Here is a 22,740-nt window from a genome sequence, read left to right on the forward strand (position 1 = left end):
TCAGGTGGCTGGCTGGCTGTTCCATTCAGGTCCAAGAAGTGTCTCTCCGGCTGAGGAAGGAGGGAAATGAAACATTTAAACTCGAAACCCTGGGAACCATGCAGCAGGCGCAGCTATGAGTGTGGTTTCCGTGGGAAATCCTCTCCTCCAGCCTCCTCTGTGTCTGTGTGATGTAGAGATGACACCGTTCAGAAGACCACTTTTCAGAGTAGGAGGGTTTTTAAAAAATTACATGTTCTGCTTTTATTCCCTCTTATGCGATTAGTCTTGCAGGCTGCAGACAGGAAAGCTTAGAAAAATAGTAATTAAACCCACTCTAGCTCCTTCTGTCTGTGGCAGTCATCAGTGCGGCAATTCTCAAAACACTTATGGAGAGAATCTAACCTCCGACGTAGCTGAGCTCTCGGAGCCCCTGTGTTAGCGCGTCACTCGCGCCCGGGAGGCCAGAACCTTCCTCCCTATTTATAGAATTATTAAATGAAAGTTTTGCGATCTTCGCCTCTTTTAAGCGCTGGGATTTCATCCGTTTGCGTTAGCGGACGTTTGCTCCCCGCCCCATCTTGCCCCAAATGGGGACTGTGTCCCGCGCGAGCCTCCCTCCCCTCCCCGGAGGTGGGCTGAGCGAGGGCTCGTGACGCAGGAGTGGGCTGTGTCCCGGCCGCTGGGCGCGCCGGCCACCGCGCAGTAGAGCAGCCGCAGCGCAGGCTCCGCGCGCCCGGCTCCATCCCGCCTCCGGCCCGGCTCAGGCTCCGCGCGCCCCGCTCCATCCCGCCTCCGGACGGGCGCAGGCTCCGCGCGCCCGGCTCCATCCCGCCTCCAGCCCGGCGCAGGCTCCGCGCGCCCCGCTCCATCCCGCCTCCGGACGGGCGCAGGCTCCGCGCGCCCCGCTCCATCCCGCCTCCGGCCCGGCTCAGGCTCCGCGCGCCCCGCTCCATCCCGCCTCCGGCCCGGCGCAGGCTCCGCGCGCCCCGCTCCATCCTGCCTCCAGCCCGGCGCAGGCTCCGCGCGCCCGGCTCCATCCCGCCTCCGGCCGGGCACAGGTTCTGCGCGCCCCTCTCCATCCCGCCTCCGGCTGGGAGAAGGCTCCGCGCGCCCCGCTCCATCCCGCCTCCGGACGGGCGCAGGATCCGCGCGCCCCGCTTCGTCCCGCCTCAGGACAGGCGTCCCGCGGAGCGCGCCTGGCTCCATCCCGCCTCCGGCTGGGAGCAGGCTCCGCGCGCCACGCTCCATCCCGCCTCCGGCCCCGAGCCCCGCGGAGCGCGCCTCCTCCGGCCCGGCCTCGCTTGCTCCCAGCCCCGCCTGCCACCCAGCGCACGGGACAGGATGGGCACCGGGGATTTCATCTGCATTTCCATGACCGGAGGGGCGCCCTGGGGGTTCAGACTGCAAGGGGGCAAGGAGCAGAAGCGGCCCCTGCAAGTGGCCAAGGTAGGGTCCCCAAAGGTGTGGCTCTGCGCTGTGCCAGAGGGAGGGCAGGAAAAGCAACCTGTCGATTTTTGTGCTGTCGTTGAATATTTTTAGGACTTGGGTTTTTTGGTTGGTTCGTTGGTTGGTTGGTTCAAGGAAACTTTGGAGGAAAACAGAGCATATACGTAAGTAACCAGAAACTGATAGGGGGAAATGTACCGTATTTATCAGCTGCAGAAAAGCCTAGTTAATCAGCCCCCCTGGCACTGGCGGGACACCTGGGAACTGTCTTGCAGGCAGTGTCAGAGATTCCAGATGAGGGAGCGTTTAGGGCAGTTTCCCTGGCTCCGGCCCAGGAGAGAGCTCAGCATCAGGGTTGGCGGCTAGTCTGTGGACTCCTATAAAAGTGTTGGAACTGACATTTATCATGCAGTGCTCATGAAAAGGCCAGTTTGGGGCAATCATTTTTAAAGTGTGATGATGTCGTAAAGTCTATTTGAAAGAACCTTCATTCAAGGATCTGACAAATAGATGCAAAAACCCAAGGACTCTGTTTCATTCACACGTCATCTGCTTAAGCGCCCAGAGCACTGACAAGACGCTCAGGACATACTGTGGGTAACTTAGAGGTCACTTTGAAATGCATCTAATACTGATTTAAATGTTACAGATGTTTTTCTTGCCATTAGATTGTATCCTACCTTAATGTGCTACCAGTTTGCTTGAGGGAAGCCGCTTATTAGCCAGCCGGGGTCCAGCTGAAGTAAACTGTAGAATGCATGGCAATGAGCGGACTTCACCTGGTGTTAACACCGACTGTGGTGTTGGACGACACATTGAAACGGGTGTAGATCTTTATGAAGTATGTGGGCCACTGGCCTTTGTAGTTGACTTCATCTTTGGCTTTTATTTTTTTTAAATGTTCATTGTGGGGCGGAAAGAAAGTTTCTTTGAAATTTTCTGCTCTCCGGCTTCCATCAGGAAATCCTTCGAGAGTGTGATGGGGGGATCCTGCCACCTAGCGGAACTTGCAAACTCCCAAAAGGCAGCATAAAACGGGAGGCGAAAGCGGGGTTTTCAGAACTGGGTTGTTTCTCAGAGACCTGCAGTCCCACGCTAATTCTAGGCGGGGAAAGGACACAGAGAGGCTCGGCGGTCGGCAAGGGTCTCTGGCTGGACCCGGCCGGGAGAGTCAGGGTGCAGAAGGTGGTTCCGCTGTGTGTCCCTAGGAGGCAGCGGCCGGCAGCATCAGACAAAACGTTGCCGCCTAACTCAGCGACTGTAGGACTCACGAGCCTGGGTTTGTTCTGGACCCAGAATAGCAGTTGGCTGGCTCCCAGGACTGAGATTTGGGGCTAATTCCAGCTCTGATCTAACTGGCAGCGGCCCTGAGACACATCTCTCGCCCTTCCTGGGGTGTGTGTGTGTGTGTGTGTGTGTGTGTGTGTGTGTGTGTGTGTAGGGAGCGAGACAGGCATTTTCAGGGGGTGGGAAAGGAGAGAAGGAAATGGGACTGCACCACCGGTGAGGGGCTGTGTGGCTTGAGTGTTCTAGTCAACTCCAGGTCAACCGTGGGGACAGAGTGGCTTAAAGCTGGCATCCTGGGGGCTCTTTTGTAGCCAGACTTGAAGGATAGATGGGTAATGGGTTTCTCCTGAGTTATCCTGCTTGTTTCAACATGGGACCCCCGTAGGTGATTTCTGGAGAACTGACACAAATGCCGAACGGAGGGGCTGTGCGGCCACTTCCCTACCGATGGCAGGATCCAGAGGCTGCCACACTGCGCACAGGCTGAACATTCAGTCCTGCTCTCCCCCAGCCACCTTTCTAAACACCCAGACAGTGTATTTGTGGCCTTAAAAAGATCATATTAAAGCACCTGAATGTTTGCCTTAATTCCCGTGTGTGTGTGAGAGAGAGAAAGAGAGAGAGAGACTATAGTCTAGTTTTTAGCATATGTGGAAAGTGACTGGAGAGCCTTCTAAAGAAGATATAACTTCCAAATTCCTATGGCAATCCCACCTCTAAAAAATCTATTTTACCTATTTTTTTCTTAATTCAAACTTACTGTATTTGATTTCTTACAGTAACATTACTTGTTGTAGAAAACCCTTAGAGCAAAGTGCTTGTCCGTGGCACCAAGGCTGTGGCCTCACTGTTTTTCACCTAAAACATGGAGTCGGTTTGATTCCATTGATGGTTTCTCGCTGAGTTCAAGGTTAAATGAAGGCTGCTTGGGCACGGACCTTCTCCTGTTCGTAGGCCTGGCGTTAACTTATTAGGGCCAAGTTACCTCGACACAGACGGGAGGGACAGGGAGGCTGCGTAGGCGACGTTGCTGGCAAACAAAGTACTCAGAGTTTTGATGAACATGCAGATGATGAATTGAAGAAAATATACATTTGCAAAGAAAGAAAATTTCAGACAGTGCTTGAATCACACCCCGTACAATGGAAATGCTACCAAGTTCTATAGATAGCAGCACATTTTCGGCTTGTAAAATATTGAGTGTTTAGATTTCCATAATTCTGCATTATGTTAGGTAAACCCAACAAGCTGAACTAGCAAAAGAAAAACTAGTCTAATGTTATTACAAGTGATTAGAAATTGAATAGCTTTATAATGCCCAATAAATATCTAGTGACATGCCTAATCACCTTTGAGAGATGTTCAAACATTTTTAGTATTAGGGTGGCTGGGTAAGCCGTAGGCAAACCCCAGCTTTCGAAGATCACTGACAGAAACCTTAGTCGTCATAACTTTTCATTGACACTGAGCTCAAGGCCACAACATTCTGCTTTGTTTTCAAGAATAAATTGAATTTTAACAAGGCTCTACTCATCAATAATATCCCTCCGATTTTAAAATGCTTATATATCTTTTAATTTGTGTTCTAAATACATGCGATAGGAAGCCAGTATTTCCAATGCAGAGTCATAAGACAGTACTCGCAAAGTGTATCTCCAAGAGATCATCTGCAGAAACAAATGTATCCAGACACAATACAACAGAAAACCCCACTTGTGTGCGTGTAGATGTCCTTATAAAAAGCATGCTAGCATATTTACTTTACAAACTCTCATTTTTGGAACCAGTACTTACATGGCTGTCCCTGGACACACTCTTGGCAAATCTCTGAAAAATCTTCACATAAGAAGTGGGGAGAAATTTCTGTTTTACAAACAAATCCTCTGACCAGTTCAGAAATATCTTGTGTTTTGAAAATAATGACGAAAGAAACGTTTAGACTGTTTATCCTTTACATGTTTTAGAAATGTAAGCTTTAAGCCGAAGTTATAGACTACTGAGGTTCTTAGTCTTGTATTACATTTTAATTCAGTTTCAAATAACTTTCTTAAAATTGAAATGACAAATTGCAGTCACCCATAGTATGTGGCAGAAATGGACTTAATATTTCTTATCAATATATTGCTATACAGTCTCTCTTTAAAATTTTGAGTAAAAGCGTGTTATTTAGGCAAAGGACTTTTAAATAGCATAATTCCTATCCCTTAGTGCCATTAGCAAGGTTTCTAAATGTTTCAAGTAAAATAATTCCAGAAACATTTTCTAAAGGGGAAAGAAAGGTTTTTTTGTTTTGTTTTTTAAAATATATCTTTATTGATTTCAGGAAGAGGAAGGGAGAGGGAGAGAGAGAGATGGAAACATCAGTGATGAGAGAGTCATTGATCGGCTGCCTCCTGCTCGCCCCCCACTGGGGATCAAGCCCACAACCTGGGCTTGTGCCCTGACTGGGAATCGAACTTCGATCTCCCTGGATCCTAGGTCGATGCTCAACCACTGAGCCACGCCGGCCAGGTGGAAAGAAAGGTTTTAATGTGTTTGAATGTGTATATTTGAAGATGAATGCTTTTTACTACATATGGGAAGCAGTAACATCTTTATTAGAAAATATGACAGATCACTTAATTTTGTATTGATTTTGAGCACTAACTTTCTAAAAATTCTAAAAACAGATATGCACACAGAAGCCAGTGCACACTAGCTAAATCTATTAAGCAGATGTTATATAAAAGTTTATTTTTGACTTGCGTGCTTTAAGACCAACCGCTGTAGAGAGCCAGTGGAGTACAGTAATGACGGCCTGAACTTGGCCGTTGTCTGGACATAGCACGTATGTGGCTCCCTCTATCAGGCCTTGTCTTGTGCTGGGGCATGTTCCAAGTTCTTTGCAAGTATTGTCTCTTCAAATGATCCCTCAAACCCAAGAAGTAGTATGAAAAACACCCTCATTTTAGAGATGAGGGAATCAAGGCACAGAGATGCTGAGTTACCTGCCACAGGTTATAAAACATGGCAATTTCACTGCAGAGCTGACCTCTTCCTCTGTGCCGGTAGAAGCAGGAGCCCAGAGTACAAAGGCAGGGTAAGGTGGTTCCACAAAGGGAGTTTACAAAAACTACCATGAACTTCATTCAACTCTGACTTAGTCAGGGGAGCCCCCTGCATTGATCTCACTGGTATGTGGTCCAGGTTGGAGCCACTGCTGCAGAAAGTGGAGGTCAGATATGTCCCCACAGGGCTTCCTGAGGGTGGCGCTTCCCCACTGCTCCTTCCTGGGGGAGGGAAGGGGAGGACCAGAGAGAGGCAAGAACTGCCGAGCCCTTGGCATGTGAGCAGGTCATGATGAGTGGTGGGAGGACTTTCCCTTTCTGAAGCCAAGATGGGTAGGCCGAGGGGACGGGGGGAGGGGAAGGATGCTGGGACGCTCAGAAATGATCACTGTAGAGTCTGGGGTACTGCAGTTCATTCCCTGGGGGATGTCCTCTTCTCAGGGCAGTTGCTGGCCTGCCTAGTGCCCATGTGAACAGTGGGATGGGGCAGGGGCAGAATATAACTGGAAATAGATAAGGGGGAGGCAGAAAAAGAGAGAGACAGAGACAGAAAATGAATAGCTCCTCACCCATTCGGTAAGGCAAGGGCCCTCGAGTTTTCCTTGGATGAAGGACTGCCCCAGACAGTGGCTAGACGTGAGCCATTGTGCCAGCACTCTACCCCCCCAGGCCAGGCTCTTAGCCAGCTGCTGGCAGGAGCAAGCTGGCATCGAGAGGAGCTCCCGGGGGCTTGGAAGGGATATAGAGTTGGGAGGAGCCCTGTTTCCCATGGTAGGGAACTGTGGGGTGGCGTGCCCTCCAGGGCTCCTAGGAGAAACCCCTTGAGTGCCCCAGTATTTGGATGCCAGGCACAGAGAGGACAGTGATGGCCACTCAGTGTTAACCTGAGAGAAGTGCCACTTCATTCGGTTATGAATAAATATAGGGTTTTCCCAAAAATGTATATGCACTTTGAATAATTATTAATTCCAGTGGGTTAAATCTGAAAAAAAAAAAGAAACATCCATTGAGCTATCAAAAAAAAGTGTGTATACATTTTTGGGGGATGCCCTGTATATCTAACCCCCCCTTCCTTCCTGCCTGCGCCCTGGGGGGAGGGAGCTAGGAGTGGTGAGAAGCAGACACACCCTCCACCCCATGCCAAGGAGCTTAGGGAGAGAGCTTAGAGTCAGACAGAAGATTGAAGCTGGGGTTAGACTCGACTGTTTTAATAACCAAAAGTCACCAGAAATGCATAGGATCCAACCAAGGATTGGTTAAAGGAGGGACTTGACTTTATCATGGTTGAAAGCAGTTACTGGAAGAAATATAACAGTGTCATGTTTATAACTGAATGGGTTTGACTCTTCTCAGAAAAATCAGCTGCATCACATAGGTTCCTATGGTCAGTGCCATGTGCTGGATGCATGTCAGTGCCATGTGCTGGATGCATGCCAGTGCCATGTGCTAGATGCATGTCAGTGCCATGTGCTGGATGCATGCCCTTGCCATGTGCTGGATGCATGTCAGTGCCATGTGCTGGATGCATGCCAGTGCCATGTGCTGGATGTATGTTGGCTCGGAAACCTTATCACCAACCCATGTGACTTCTGTTGACAGTCGCATGGAAGCTATGTTTCTTGGTACAGTGAAAAGGTACTTAGAATAACAGTCTGGCTTTGGGCTTCATAAGAATGGAAACTACTCTTTCTTTCCTCCTGTCGTTGAATGTGAAGCAGCACTTTGGTAACCGGGCTGACCTGGGGTGCGCTTTGCTCTTAGCAGGTGCTTGCTTTCCGTTGGTGTAGGGAGCCGCTTCTTGAACTTACTGCCAAGGTCTGGAAATCTCAGGTTAGAAGTAAGCACTAGGGACTTTTATTGGTATTAAACTAAAGCGGTGTTGTTTTTAAAGAAAGTCACATGGCAGGTTCTGAAAGTCAGTGTGTAGTATCACTGTGATGTACTCATGATCCCGAACTAGGTAACATTTGCATACTTCTCATGGCAACAGTTTTAAAATAGGTAGGTTAGCTCCCAAAATAATCTAACCTCCCTGTCAGTTAAGGAGGGTTCAAGAATATAAGCTAATTTATATATTAACTAAAAAACTCTACACATGTATGTCTTACATCCATCCAAGTGTGTTAACAACATAGATTAGTCCATTTGGTACCAGTTGGGTGGACAGAGTTTTATTACTCTCAGTTTATAAATAAGAAAACTGATCCTGAAAAAATAATTTGCAAAAAATTTATGTAAATCAGTCCAAAGTCCATGAGACCCTTTCCCGCTGGCAGGGCCATCGGGCCCCTCTCTGTGTCAGCCTTGGAGGGAATGGGCTGTCACTCAGAGATGCTGGAAACTGCAGGGACCTCCACACGGTTTGTATGAGCTAGAATCTCACCACGCCCGAGCCTCGGAAACATCTCTAACCATTTCTTCTTTGAATGGCCTGAGGAAATGCCTCTCCAAGCTCATGAGCAATGGGAGACAAGACTGGGCGGGAACCAGTTTACTTGTGAATGAACCGGAAACGTTCATGGTCGCCGAGGTGTTTGCTGTATCTGTTCTCACAGGTTCAATGGCACCTCATGCTGGAGGTTTGTAAAAGGAGTTGGAGAACCCTGGCCAGCGGGGCTCAGTGGCTTGGGGCCCTGTCCCGTACACCACAAGTGGTGGGTTTGATCCCCAGGGGGGTGCGAATGGGAAGCAACCTGCCTCCGTTCCTCTCTCACGTAGATGCTTCTCTCTCTCTCCCCCTTCCTCTCTCTAAAATCAATAAAAACATATCCTCAGGTAAGGAGTAAAAAAACAACAAAACCCTGTGTTTGTGGTCACTGTGAAATCCTTGGCAGGTGGCGGTCGCTGGCGATAGCAGATGCAGTCCAGGTGCTCTGACCATCTGGATGCAGATTTCCTGAGCTAGCGTGTAACCCGGTGTGTTTCAGACCAACACGCTAGAAAATGTGGTGCGTTTACCACTGGAAACATTGTGAACGAAAGACTTTGGTTCTTGATGACATAACAGAACCGTTTCCTGTCCGCTGGTCTTGGGCACTGGAGTCCACAGCCACGGACCAGATACGTCTTCCTGGGCAGCGGGAAGTGCCTACGGGCGTCCCACCCGGTTCTCCCCAGGCGATGGGCCTCCCCTCCCCTCCTTCCTCCCCTTATCAAAGCTGATCTGCCTTGACTTTCACCTTTTAGGACACAGATTATGTCTTCCTGGAGAAATCTGCAGTAACAGCCAGTGAGTGTCTTCTTCCCCCAAAGTCTTACTGCTCTTAGCCATACCCTGGGGAGGTGATTTTATTCAGGAAGCTCATGGAGGTCTGTGGGGTGCCAGGCGCTTCCTTGCTCACCTTTTAAACATGAGGAGAGGCCCCTCTGACCTTATCCCGTGAGAGACCCCGTTACAGCGGCCCAGCGGGGAAGCAGCTTCCTCTGTCCCGTGGGGAGTCGGGGCAGGTGCCCCGAGGGTTTGGCCCCAGCGTTTGTGTTCTGTGCAGACCTACACACAGCTCCGACACGTGACACTTTTGGGTCAACCACAGTTTGAACAGCAGTTCGGGGGAAAGGACTGAACAGACCGTGGTGGAGAGAGTTCTGTGGTCCTGTAGACTGCTGTTCTGACTCTGAGTGTATCGCCACTAATTTAAGTCAGTGTCAAGTTATTTTACTATAAACTTTTATTTCCAGAAAAAATATCTTAAGTGAAATGGAAAGACTAGGAGCTTTCACAATTCTGTCTTCTAAAGGGTAGTGTTTCTTTTATTTTCTTCCTGTAAAATTCCCCATGTCTTCTTTAAAAACATGATGCTACTTTACCTTTGACGCGAACACTCTCTAGCAGTAGGACCATTTTGGAGAATTCAGTCACATAGTTTAAGACATATTAAAGGTGAACATTTTAAAGGGGTTTAAAGACAGTGCATGCGGGTGGTAACGGCTCTGACCCTCCTCAGTGTCCCCCCGTCCCCTCCTGTGTGTGCCCACTGCCGCCGACTGCGCCCAGGCCTCAGAACGCTCAGATGAATGAGGACAGCTTCTGCCCAGGTTGTCACCACTGTCCCTCAGATGAGGACATTCGCCTTCTCGCTGCCGCCCTGCTTGGGGTGTTGCATTCCAGGGCTCATGCCGCAGAGGGCTGCCTGGGGGCTTTTCTCAGTCACCTGTTGCATCGCTGCTTAAAACACTTCAGTCCCCCCATCGCCGCCATCAGGGTGGCCACACGGTGTGTGAAATGTTGCTCTGTCCAGACAGGCGCCCGTGAACTTGCCCTCGCAATGGGCTCACTCCCCTCTCCCGCAGATGAAGAGACCGAGGCTGAGAGAAGTGGGGAGATGACTGGGGTCCTGCAGTTGGTTCACGGCGGGTCAGGACGGGGGCCAGCTTGGTGCCAAAGCCCACGCTCTGAACGGCCCCTGCATCGGGCTTGTTCCTGGGCTCACAGCCCGTGTGGCACCCACGGCCTCTGTGAGCTGGTCCCTGCCACGCCACCCAGCCCCACGGCCTGCCTCCCCCAAACACGCACTTAGACTCTGGAAAACACTGCGGTTCTCTCCAGCACTGTTCTCTCGCGTCTGAGAGCCCGGTCTCTGGGAGGTCTGACTCAGTTTCTGGCAGGAGGTAAGCACTTGCGCTGCCGTGTCCCCATATCACACAGCTGTCCCCTCCTGCGCCCGCAGGCTGCATGGCCTCTGGCTGCACATGTCCGTTTGCTGCATTAGGGCCAGGGATCTATGCAGGGGTGTGTGTGTGTCTGCATGTGAGTGAGTGTATTTTTATACTGTTATATATGTGTTATATATATAACAATTTTGAGCATATATACACATATACACTCAGGATATACTCAAAATTGTTATATATGACAATATAATATAGAAAGTAATAAGTGGAATATACATGCTCTATATGTGATGCTATGCTAATAGTTTATGTCTAGCATACCACGTATAAAAAAAATTAAAAGAATAAGAAAACATGAAATAACCAATATTTTAAAACTAATTTTTTTTACGTGGACAGCCCAAAGTCTTTTCTCACTGACCAGAAGTTTTTTTAGTGAAAACAGTATGGTTTTAACAATCTCGGTGTGACTCCCTGTGGCACAATGATTCAGAGGCCTAATGGAATTTTAATTTATTTCAGTGCTTGACTCTAAAGACTGTTGTGGTTGGAAAAGATAACCTCTTAACATGGGTACATCCACATTGAAGAAATGTATCTCTAGCTGCAGAGTGTTCTTTATTCTCGTTAACTGACAATGCAAATACTTTGTTGTGATTTGACAGGTAGTTGTCCATCTTCCCTAAAGTCCACACCTTGTGCTAACAAGTGGATTGGAATAGGCTACATTTTATATTTTAGTGTTAAAATCTCACTGATACCTTTTGTTCGAAAGATACGAAAAGTGGCTAGGAATTCTTTTCCAGTTAAGTGTGCAGATGTGACATTTTAAAGAATAACAAATAATTTTCAAGTAAAAAAAATCACATTTTAAACAATTCTTCAAAATCTCTCTGTTTCATTTCTTTTATTTAAGTTGCTTTCAAAGCAATTCACTGTTGGGGGACACGTTTTGTTTATTGTTCTAAAATATATGCTAGGAAACCGATGACCGAGAGCACTTTGTCATTCCAAAAAGGTCAGCAGGTAACATTCGTTTACCTGTTCATAAAACTGTGACCATCTCAGCCCCGCAGCGCTTTGAGGGTTTGTCAGAGACAAGGCCGAGCCTCAGTGGCACAGTCTGTGCGATGCAGAGCCCCGCCGGCATCCTCGCAACGTGTTGAAGTCTCCGGTGTCCTTGAATGTGAGTTTTCACACACTGACCGTGCTGGCGGCATGGCCAGCGCTCCTGCGCTTCCAGCGCGTTCCTCAGGCCCTATGAACTTACCTACAACGACGCGCTGAATGACCTTGACGTGAATCACCTTCTTAGCCTTGCCCTGGAAGCGTCTCTTTGTTAATCTCCATAGAGCAGCTGTCTCCATCCATGATTTTATTTACATTTATCTCAGAAAACATTGATTTTTTTTATATTAGAAGAATTCATTTATTATTTTTAAAATTTATTATCGCCAATACTACAGATGCCTCCCATTTCCCCCTTTTGTCCAGTAGGCCCCGGCCTCCCCCACGCCTGCCTGTGACCATGGGCTGTGCCCACACGCACGTATGTTCTTTGGTTAATCTCTTCCCGCCCGTCCCCCCCCCCCTCCGGCTGTTCCAGCATCCGTGCCTCCAGACCTGTTTCATTCATGAGTTTATTTTGTTCATGAGGTTCCACATGTAAGTGAGATCGTGTGGCAGCGTATTGCCCAGTGTCTTTCCTTATTGGCCCAAAGGAGTTCTTACCCGTTTCGGTGTGGACACAGGATCTGGAAACCATCGTAGGCTGGGCCATACCGAAACACATGTTCTTTTAACTAACTTTACAGAAAACTCCCTCCAGCAATGTTAGTCTGTTCTAATATTATTTCTACTGATTTCCTGCTTCCTTTTTCTTTGCATCTTCAAAAATATTTGCTGACAAAAACTACATCTTGGTTTGTTGCCATATTGGATTATTTTAGCCATTTTTTATTGCACCTATGAAGAGCTTTCTAAACATTATTCTCCGGCCTGAATTCTGTGAAGTTCTCAGTGGAGTATTACCTGACCTCAGCCTCTTTTGAAAGACAGATCCAGGTGCTCTTCGTGTTCCGAATGCCTTGTTATTAGGTACCTTCCTACCTGGCTCCCTCACACCTCCTGAGCTAGCACCAGAGAGACAGAGTTCCTCTCTACCAAAGTGGGTGTACACCCAGCTTCCAGACCGCCTTCCTGGGATGTCACCTGCCGCTCACCTGTGATTAGATAGCCAAGGTTTTCATCTCGGAGCCTGGCTGAGGGAGAGCCTCTGCGGGATCCTGGAGAAGGGTCAGGTCCAACGTCATCGTCTGTGAGCTTGCGATGTGTTACCGTTAATCGATAGCTTCTTTTCAGGACTATTTTATAATCGTGTCATTTTGTAAGAGGTGAACCTAGATAATAACATGAAAATTCACTTAATCAAGTACCGTAAAACATAAGATTCTGCAACACCGTGCTGGGAGGTCCCCTGCGGGTGGGGTCACTCAGGTATGAAATTTGTAGCTTCTGGACTATGTCAGTTACTGTAGATTCAATGTTACTAGTTAGTGCTCATTTCCTTCTTGTGTTTTAGATGAAAATAAATGTCTGTGGGAGCTGCAGTCTGCTTGGCAGATAGGCAGGGAGCCCTCCAGGCTCAGGGCGCTCCCGGTACAGAAGGGCCCTGGGACGGGCGCTGGCCGGGCCGAGGAGCCGCAGAGACGCCAGCGTGGCGCACGGGTTTCCGTGTGGAACTGCTCTAGAAAGTCCTGGCTTTCCCTGGAAAACTCTCTCTCCTGGGGCCCCCGACCATGCGGCACCTTCCCATCTTTTCCCACCGGGACACAGTGAACACACTGGCCCTACGAGAACAGCTTCGAGCTGCCCCCTCCCCTCCCCCCTCCCCTCCCCCTCCCTCCCCTCCCCCTCCCTCCCCTCCCCCTCCCCTCCCCTCCCCTCCCCCTCCCTCCCCTCCCCCTCCCTCCCCTCCCCCTCCCCTCCCCTCCCCCTCCCCTCCCCCTCCCCTCCCCCTCCCTCCCCTCCCCCTCCCCTCCCCTCCCCTCCCCCTCCCTCCCCTCCCCCTCCCCTCCCCTCCCCTCCCCTCCCCCTCCCCTCCCCCTCCCCTCCCCCTCCCTCCCCTCCCCCTCCCCCCTCCCCCTCCCCTCCCCCCTCCCCCCTCCATCCGGTTCAGCTTTTCCTGACATGGCAGGTTCCTGGCCAGGCCTCAGAGTCCTTTACTAAATAAAGAGTCACCACTACCTCTTATGCAGAACTTTGGTTAAAAATTATATTGAAATCTTTCTTCTTCCTCTGAAATTGATTCTCTTAGTGAGAGAAGAATTTAAGGCGTATTCAGGAGAATTTGATGCATAGACCTGTTTATTTTGACCCTGCTATCAGACCTAGAGGAAAGAAGAGTTTTGTTATTTTTTCTAATGTGACTTGACTTCATTTCTCCTTCAAAAGAGGGGAGGATCTTATTTAGATATTGTCTGGAAATCGACCCACTGAAAGGACAGAGCATTTCGCCGCTGACTACCAGTTACTGTGTAGCTTTAAGCACGTGTTTCTGAGCCTCAGTCCCCCCATCTATAAAATGGGGTACTATGTAATGGACTTGCTGTTTTTATACATGAAAATGTCACCAGTGTTACAGGTGAGGAATCAGAGGCCCAGGGGATCAGTTAATAAAATATTCTGCAATACTCTGTACAGACTGTGCACTGAGATAGCATCTGACACACAAGGACAACGCCGTAAAGGAGCCTGTCACCATCATGACTCTCCTACTATAGGAGGAGTCACTGCCTTCCACACAAGGTCATTTTTTTTCAGAAACTAAGAGAAGCAGTAATCCAAGTCCTTGGGCTCCAGGTACATAGAGGAAAGTTAAGGGCACAAAACCCAAGTAAACTATTTGTGATAGTTCTTTCATCCAGCGCAGATTTTCATTTTTGGTAAAATGCAACATTTCACAAAATGTTTGCAGTATGAGTCGCTTATCGAGATTTCTTTGTTATGCAGTTTACTCAGTTTGAGGCAATGGGCCCTAAAGTTATATATTTCACAAGGCTAAATACAATGGTTGTCCCACTTAAAAAAAGTACAGATTTTTAAAGAGGAAAATCCCTCTAACTGTGCAGAAATGGTTGCATATAACTATGTTGAGCTGTATTTAGAGCTAGTGACTCTGACTTTTTCAGTCACATTTGTCTCTGTGCCTCAGTTTCCTCAGCTGTACAACAAGGTAGTGTTGGCATCTATCTCCAAGGATTGTTTTCAGGGTTAGAAATTACACATGTAAATGACTTTACACACCAGAAACACCCAAGGGTTTTAAAAAGTTACTCTGATCACACTTGTGGTTATTCCAATTTTTCTTAACCAACTGTCTGAGGTAGAGGGATAGCCGGGGTCTTCCACACAGTGCCCTCTAAGACCGATCTCAGATCTTGATGTCAGGGGAAGGGCTCCCACAGGCCCCCCACCCCCCACTGTGAGATGGCATTTAATGGTTTCAGAATGTGGCCTCACACTCTCTAAGAACAGCAGCATATGGAAATCATCACAAAGAGAAGGAATCATTTAGAGTGCTTTGAAAATATAAAAGAAAATAAATTGTTCCTGGTAAGTAAATACAGGACAGTGCTCTCTGAGCAGTCAGGGAACCCGGCCAGGGCCTTGGGGAAGGCTAATGAGCGTGTCATTCACTCCCAGCCCCCCTCCACTCTCGTCCTCTAAATTGGAAGTTATTACTATATAAGGCTGCTTTTCCTGGGCGGCTGATAGTGCATTAAACTCGGAGTTTCCAGCTTTTCAGACGGCCGTGAGTTATTTTCACCCATCAAGATCAAGCTCAGTGAGAAATGAAATTTGTGTAAGACCCAGGAGTCAGATGCAGCCCTTGAAGTCACCTTTATTTTTATTTCTTTCATGAAAAACATAACATTCCCCACTGGCTGGTGCTCAGCATGACTGACATGAGATCGAATTGTGTAAATATCGTGTTACACCGATTGGCAGCTACAGGGAGTTAGAATGCAGGATCCCTTTAGGTCCTCAATCTCTTGGCTGCCTGCCTACCAGCGGGAAGTGCCGGGCAGAACAGTGTCGCGTCGGGGCAGAGCTGCAGTGGGAGCGGACGCCCACTGGCTGCGTCCTTCGTGCCCAAAAGGCCGCATAACGTCCTGCTGACCGAGCTTCCCTGGGCTCCTCAGCGGCGGCCCAGGGCTCAGCCTGGACACCAGTTCAGTTAGGGATCCCGCTGGGCATTTCTCTTTCTGTCCTTCATTCCCTTTAACGACCCTGACTCTCTGCTTCTCTGATTTGAGGAGGGAAATCCCTCCTCTATCCTCACTGCCCATTCTCTCATTCCTTCTCTCTGTTTTTACACCTCTCCTCCCCCATAGCTTCCAAGCAAATTAAGTCATCGAACCTGATGTTGCTTTATCTGCAGAGGAAAGGGGAGAGACAGTGTGTGTGCCTGTGTGTGCATGTGTGTGCACGTGTGTGCACGTATGTGTACGAGAGAGAGGTGGGGGGAGGGATGGAGGGAGGGGGCACAGACTCAGGGATGCCACGCGCTAGTGTGCAGAGTTGTTTTGCCCTTCTGAGTTTTCCCGGGAGCATGTTTCAGCAGTCCAGCAGTTCACGCGTAGAAACGCCTTCCTGAGGTTCCTAAGGCCTTTTTCTTCCTGTCACTGTCCGGCCCGAGCACTTGCCCCCCGGGGGCCTGGCCTCGCTTCTCTGAGAGTGAGGCTGCTGCTCCCGCCTCTGAGACCTCCCGTGACTTTCCTGGAACCCAGCGTTCCTCTGTGTACTTCCCCCAGGCACGCGGTAGGTGTGCAGTAAAGAGTAGTATTTTTTAACGGAGTGATTGGCGATGATTCTATTTCTAATTCAGTAAGTGATAAAGTCACATCCCATCAAGAACGAGTGAGTGCACATTGTCGGGGGAAGTTCACGGCCTCCGCCGTTGGGGATGAAAGCAGGAGTGAAGCTCGGGTTCACACGGAGCGCCGGGAGCGGGAGGAGGGCAGGCAGAGGGCCGGTGGCCAGGGCGGCCTGCAGCCCAGCGCTGGAGGTCAGCCCCCATCGAGGCGCCCACGCTACCCCCTCCAGGCTGGGACTCCTGCTCAGGCCCCGGTCCCGGGGGGCAAAGGGCGACTTCGGTCCTGTTTTGCAAATGTAATCAATATGTTTTTATTTCATTACCGAAAAGGGTAAAGTGAAGTAAAGATCATAACTGTTCGGAAATAGTACATTATTAACATTTTCGTGAACAGCTTTGAGACCCGGCTGTCTGCACACGACTGGCTTACAATCACACTCACATTCAGTTCCAAGCAAAGAGCAAACCATTAAGCAACATGGTCACAGGCGAGGTACCCCCCCACCCCCACCCCGGCACAGGGCCACCCCCTGCTGTCACAGGGCCACCCCCTCTGTCACAGGGCACTCCTGGCCCCTTCCACTTGCTGAAGACCATGAACTCGGTTCCCACCCCATTTTCCGTTCTCCATTCCCAGAATCCGAGTTCTGCAGTGGCCCCACGGTGTTAATCTACCTAAACGACTGTAGTTCACCAGTCCCTGCTGTGTGGCTGCTCTTAATCTTGGATTCTATCTTAGCAGCAATGGGTGCTGCTGATCCCACCGTTGTTTTAGCTCTGAGGTGGCCCCAGGAGCGGAGAGGAGCCCTGACCCTCAGCCCCAGTCCCTCCACAGGACAGGGTGGCCGGAGGTGCAGAGGAAGGACGGTGCTGGGGAATGCAGCTGGGCTCTCCCCTTTCTGTGCTGGGACCTGGTTTTCCCCTCTGTCCCCTAATTTGCCCTTGACCTTGGAGAATATGCCTTCCCTCGTTTCTAAACAAGGAGCATGCACTGGGCTTTTCATTTCTACAGCATTCACAGTCCCTTCATCTTCAGGAGCATAGATGCTTAGAAATTACTTGATTAATTTCATGTACATGTGCTTTTTAGGGACTAGTGGCTTTAGGGGAATTTAATCAATTTCATAGAAAAGCCAAGTGGCCTACAAGCTCGCTGTGTGGGTGGAACCTAGCCAGTAGTCCATTTTAAGCTAGGTTGAAGGAACACAGCTCCAGACCAAATCTTTCTTATCTTCTGCAGTCGATTAATTTCCCTAACAGTCCTTTAAAGTTTAGTTCAGTCCGGCTGTTTTCACGAATCCCTCCCCAAACAGAACATGAGCACTTTCTTCCCTGAAACCGTCAGCGTGGTTCCTCCTCAAGGCCCAGCATTCGGTGCTTGGGCATGTTCTGTTTGATTTTCACAAGCGTGTGGAGTTTCCCCCCAAAGAAAATGCTAAGCCCCTTAATGGCAGGGAGTATGTTTTACGTTTCTTTTATCTGATGGTTTCTTGCACGTAGAAGACCCTCAATAAATATCCAAGAGCTCTCCTCTGGATTTGCTGTTCGCTGTCTGACCTTGGTTGTTTTGCCACTTGGTGCCACCTTTAATGTGGATGAAGGAAAGATGCGGAAGTATTTTGGTTTAAGAAAATCTAATGGGTATTCGGATGACACTTTGAATTATCTGAGACTTCCAGTCACTTGACGCTGTCCTTGGCTCTGTTGTCGTGAGTGGCTGGGAACCGCCTGCCTTATACCTGCGTGAACGCCCTCACGACCCATTCAGATGGCTCAGCCGCTTCGCCTTCTCTGCTCCTCGCTTATAAACTCCAGGTGTGTGTCTGAGATGGATTCCGTCTCTGTTTCCCCCCCTTTGCTTTTCTGTGGAATCTGGTCACCATTCAAGCTGCTGGAGTGCAAATAGCAGCCCGTCCTCTGGTGCCCGGCCTCCCTTCTTTCCCTTATTGTTTTACTGTTTTTGCGCACATGAAAGTTCACCGGCACATTCCTGTAACAGTAAAAACTCCACATTCTTCCTTCACAGTGTGCATGACATTTCTGTGTCAAAGTCAAAGGAAAACTCTTTGCGTAAGAGGTCCTAATGAGGTCTTGCCATGTCACTGTCACGGAAAGAGCTGAGACACTACCAATCAGAAGCTCTTTAGATCACTAATTCCAGGAGTGGAGACAAGACTTGGACTAAAAATCATTTTGTTTGCAAGCCCCATTTTCAGCCAGAGACCTTTTTTCTCTCTTTATAATAGATCTCTGTACAGTGAACACAGACTTATTTTATAAAGAGAAATTTCCCTAGAGGCACAGACATGAATTAACAGGTTACACCAATTACAGGTTCCGTTTAGGTGCAAACTCAGATTGATTGCAGAATGGCAGCAACTGAAAAAATATGGAAAGTATTAATAGGATCATAAAACCTTAGACTTGAGAGAGACACCTCATTTGATGCAATGTGCCCCTTTATAGAGGACTTCTGTTTACGTCATCACTAACAGATAAACAACCCACCTGTTGAAAAATAGTGTGGTCTTGGGACCCAATGAAATCTAAAGAATTCATTGTTGACCACCATTATTCAAAAAACAAAACAAAACAAAATAAAATTTTCTTTATATTTAGGTGACATCTCCCGACTTGTCGATGAAATATGAGCAATCTACTCCTTCCTATGAGAGCTGTTCACATAAAGAATTCTGGAAATTCCGATCATTCTTCCCTGTAATTTACCCTCTGGTGGAACACGTCCACCTTGAAGCCCTCTCTGCACCAGTAAATGCAAAGTTCTGCATTTAATTAAAAAGTCAATTTTCTAAGTTGACGAGGTGATACTAGCTAGATAGTAGTTCAGCAAAATGAGACTTTAGTGTTTTAGGTTGGCCAGGCTCACTATTAAGTTACACTGAATCAGCAGTTACGGAATAACCTCCGGCGTCATTAATAAGGAAAATGTTTAGCTAAATGTTTATAGGTTCAACTTTATTGTAAGAATTTTTCTCTGTGCAATTTTCCAAGTTGGGTCTACAACCATTAGGGGAGCAATTTCAGGGTAAAATCAACTACACTTCCCAGGTTTGTGGGTCCCAGCTAATTTTTAGCATCAGCTTCTGATAGTCACTTTAATTAGGTGAGCATATTCCCAGCTGCTTTGTGAAAAGTACTATTCTGATGTGTTTTCCCCACACCAAATAAGCATTTCTCCAAATCTCAGTGGATACTGACTGGGTGTCTCACAAATTTAGCTTAATTCCAATTCTATCTACCTGGAGATGGTGTCAGATCCCACAGGTTAAGGCTCAGTCCCACAAGACTGCCTCTGTTTCAGATATGCCACATATCTGATAGTTACCTATGCTTCTGACCAACTGGCTAAAAATTGGAGGTTCCCAAGACCACCCCTCCTTGGGTTCCATTAATTTGTTAGAGTGGCTGAGAGAACCCAGAGAAACATTTACCAGTTTATTAAAAGATATTATAAAAGATATAGGTGAAGAGTCAGATGAAGAGGTACACAGGGTGAGGGCGAGAAGGGCCCTGAGCACAGGAGCTTCTGTTCCTGGGGAACTGGGTGCCACCTTCCTGGCACCTGGATGGTTCATCAACGTGGCAGCTCATTAATCTCATTGTTGAAGAGTTTTCATAGCACTTCGTCTCCAGCCCCTTCCCTTCCCAGAGGTTGGTGGGTGGGGCTGAAAGTGTCCCAACCCTCTAACCACTAGGTCTTTCTAGTGACCAGCCCCATCTGAGGCTGCCTAGGGGCCCCGCCCTAAGTCACCTCATTAGCATAAACTCAAGGGCGTCAAAAGGCTCCTTATGAGTAATAGAAGACACCCCTTCCCTTAGGAGAGTCCGAGGCTTTAGAAGTTTTGTGTCAGCTACCAGAGACAAAGACCAAGTTTGTTTCTGGTTTCACCATGATGGGGCTGCATTCTGGGGTGAGCGAGACATTGTCCTTGCTCTTAACAGACTTCCTTGGAAGAGGCAGCTTTGTAACAATCACACAAGGTGGCAAGGCCTTAAAGAGAGAAATGGGTGACATATTCTAAAATAAAAATCACGGCTAAACTGATTCTGCATGTGGACGTCAGGGAGCAGCACCCAGGAGTCCCCGCTCAGCCTGGACCCCGAATTCGTCGAGGTAGCCCAGGCCCGGGAGCCACTGAGCGAGCGCGCTGTGCTCGGAGCGGCGTGGGCCGCAGACCTGAGAGTCTTCTGAGAACTTGTGTGGTGCTGGTGCCACAATGATCTCGTCCGACCGAGAGTAAATGCCGGCGAGTTTTGTGTAAGACAGACTCTGATCAGGAGGCATTCAGTGTCCCTCCCTGGTGCCTGAGCCTGTTCCTCCGTCTGCTTCGTGTTTGTGCAGGATCAAGGCTCACCGGCAGGTCTCTGTGGCGTTTGCTGGAGTCTCTGTCAGACTCAAGGAAAACTCGGTGAGAAGGGCCGTGAGGAAGATCTTGCCACCTCGCCCTCATGGGAAGAGTTAGAAGATACTAAGTTTTAGAATCTCTTTAGCTTAACTCAGAAGTTGGAAAGAACCAGGGATTAAAAGTCACCAGCTTCTTCCTTTCAAACTCACCATCTTAGTTGTTATAAACCCTCTCTAATTCTGTTTTTTAATTAACTTTATTGGGGTGACATTGGTTAATATGTTCATATAGATTTGAGGTGTGGATTTCTCTGATACAAGGTCTGTATATTGCACTGTGTGCCCACCACCCAGAGTCACATCTCCTCCTGTCACCGTATGTTCGGACCCCCTTCACCCTCCACCCGCTTCCCTCTGGCAGCCACCCACTGCTGTCTGTGTCCTCGAGTCTCAGTTTTATGTCCCACATATGAGAGAAATCATATGGGTCTTAGCTTTTCCTGACAGGCTTATTTCGCTTAGCGTAATATTCTCAATGTGCACCGATGTTGTTGCAAATGGCAGTGCAGTGTTGCCTCAGTTTTAGAACATCTTTGTGGACGAGCATTTCGGGTCACGAACGCCATAAACCCGGGAGGAAATGCTTCGGTTTTCGAACCCGCCTCGGAAGCCGAACAGGCCCCGCGGCTTCCGCTGAGGGCAAGGTCCTGAGGCCCGGCTGTGGGTCCCTCAGGTCTCGAACGTTTCAGAACCCGAATGGGCTTCCAGAACGGGTCACACTCGCAAACCGAGGCACCACTGTGTTAGGAAGGTGACGGATGGATGACGAGGGTGGGGGAGGGTGAGCAGGAATTTGCAGGATGGACGTGGCGTTTGCTGTGAAATATTGCAGAGGAGGGGCAGTTGTGAGAAGGAGCTAAATTTGATTTTACCTGAATTGAGCGCGTTATCTGTGGGGCGTACAGAGGGCCATCTGAGGAAGAGTTAGGAGTTTCGTTGTGGGCTCCGGGGAGCCGGGGTGAGAGCGGAATACGGGAAGCGGGACGCAGAGGCCGAGGCCAGAGGCCAGGGCAGTGGAAGGAGAAAGAGAGACAGTAGGTCCGGCAACATAGTCACTCTTTTAGCAAAATCAGGGGAGTTGGGAAGGATTAAATCCGTTGACCTTAGTGCTTTCTCTGCTGATATTTTATATATTTCATTTTGATATTTGGAAGGGTTTTTTATATTACAAAAAACATCAGATGTTAAAAAGTCCTATAAAAGAAGAGACAGACAAACAAATCAGATTGTTATCTGAAGCCTTCTGACGCATTTGAGCCGTGGAGTGTGAGTTTTTATTTGTTTATTTAAGTTAATTTTTTTCCTTCCTCTGGACAACAGGAGCACAGGATTGGAGTAAGTATAATCCTCGGTTCACAGCACATGTCCTGAGTTATTTTTAATAACCTCACGAGCACACGTGACCCAGCTCCCTAAACAAAAAGTGGAACAGTATGGGCCCCACGCCCTGATGGGTCCCCCGCCCGAGGTAGCCACCATCCTGAGTTCGGCATTCACCGCTGCTTGCCTTTCTTTTTGTGTAGTCTTACTGTTTATGCGTTCTTCAGAAGTGGGTGCTTTTACTCAGTTGCTTTAGCTTCGTAGAGAGGGTGTCACGCTCTCACTTAGGGCATGGTCACTAGGATGTGTCCATTGGCTGCACCTCCGGTCCATCCGCGCGCCTGGTCGGCCCTGTCCCGCAGCGGTCCACCAGCGTCTTGTCCGCCAGGGCCCCTACGCGGGGAGTGAACTGCCGGGTCGTGGGTGTGTGAAGGACCAGGCCTAGGAGAAAACGCAGCCCCTTGTCACGTCGGTGCCCGATGTTGCAGCTCCGCCACAACGCAGGCGCACCTGTGGGTCCACATCTCCAACACTCCCGCGTTCGCTATTGCGCTCCAGTGCTCTGTGCTCTCGGTTTGTGTTTCTCTGACCTCCATTCGTGTTTTCTCTTCTGTGAGTCGCCCCATCACAGCTTTAGTGTATTTTTCTATTAGGCTCTTCGAGTTCTTTGTATAGATTAGTCCAGTCCTGAACTTGTTCGTCATGTTAAACCTTGTGGGTTGTGTGTAGCAAAGGGCCTCCCG

At 48.8% G+C, this 22,740-nt stretch overlaps 1 protein-coding gene across 1 annotated transcript in view; it reads left to right on the plus strand.

Moving 5' to 3' along the window:
- The first annotated feature begins 666 nt into the window (after positions 1 to 666).
- The window catches only part of SYNPO2 (synaptopodin 2), a 127,256-nt gene continuing 105,182 nt past the window's right edge, over positions 667 to 22,740 (plus strand). The window contains exon 1 of the mRNA XM_081134108.1: positions 667 to 1,428. Coding sequence (XP_080990234.1) covers positions 1,324 to 1,428 — 105 coding nt within the window. The 5' untranslated portion in view covers positions 667 to 1,323. The remainder of the gene's footprint in view (positions 1,429 to 22,740) is intronic.

The sequence above is a fragment of the Miniopterus schreibersii genome (assembly GCF_964146895.1).
Source record: "Miniopterus schreibersii genome assembly, chromosome: 4".
Taxonomy (NCBI): domain Eukaryota; kingdom Metazoa; phylum Chordata; class Mammalia; order Chiroptera; family Miniopteridae; genus Miniopterus; species Miniopterus schreibersii.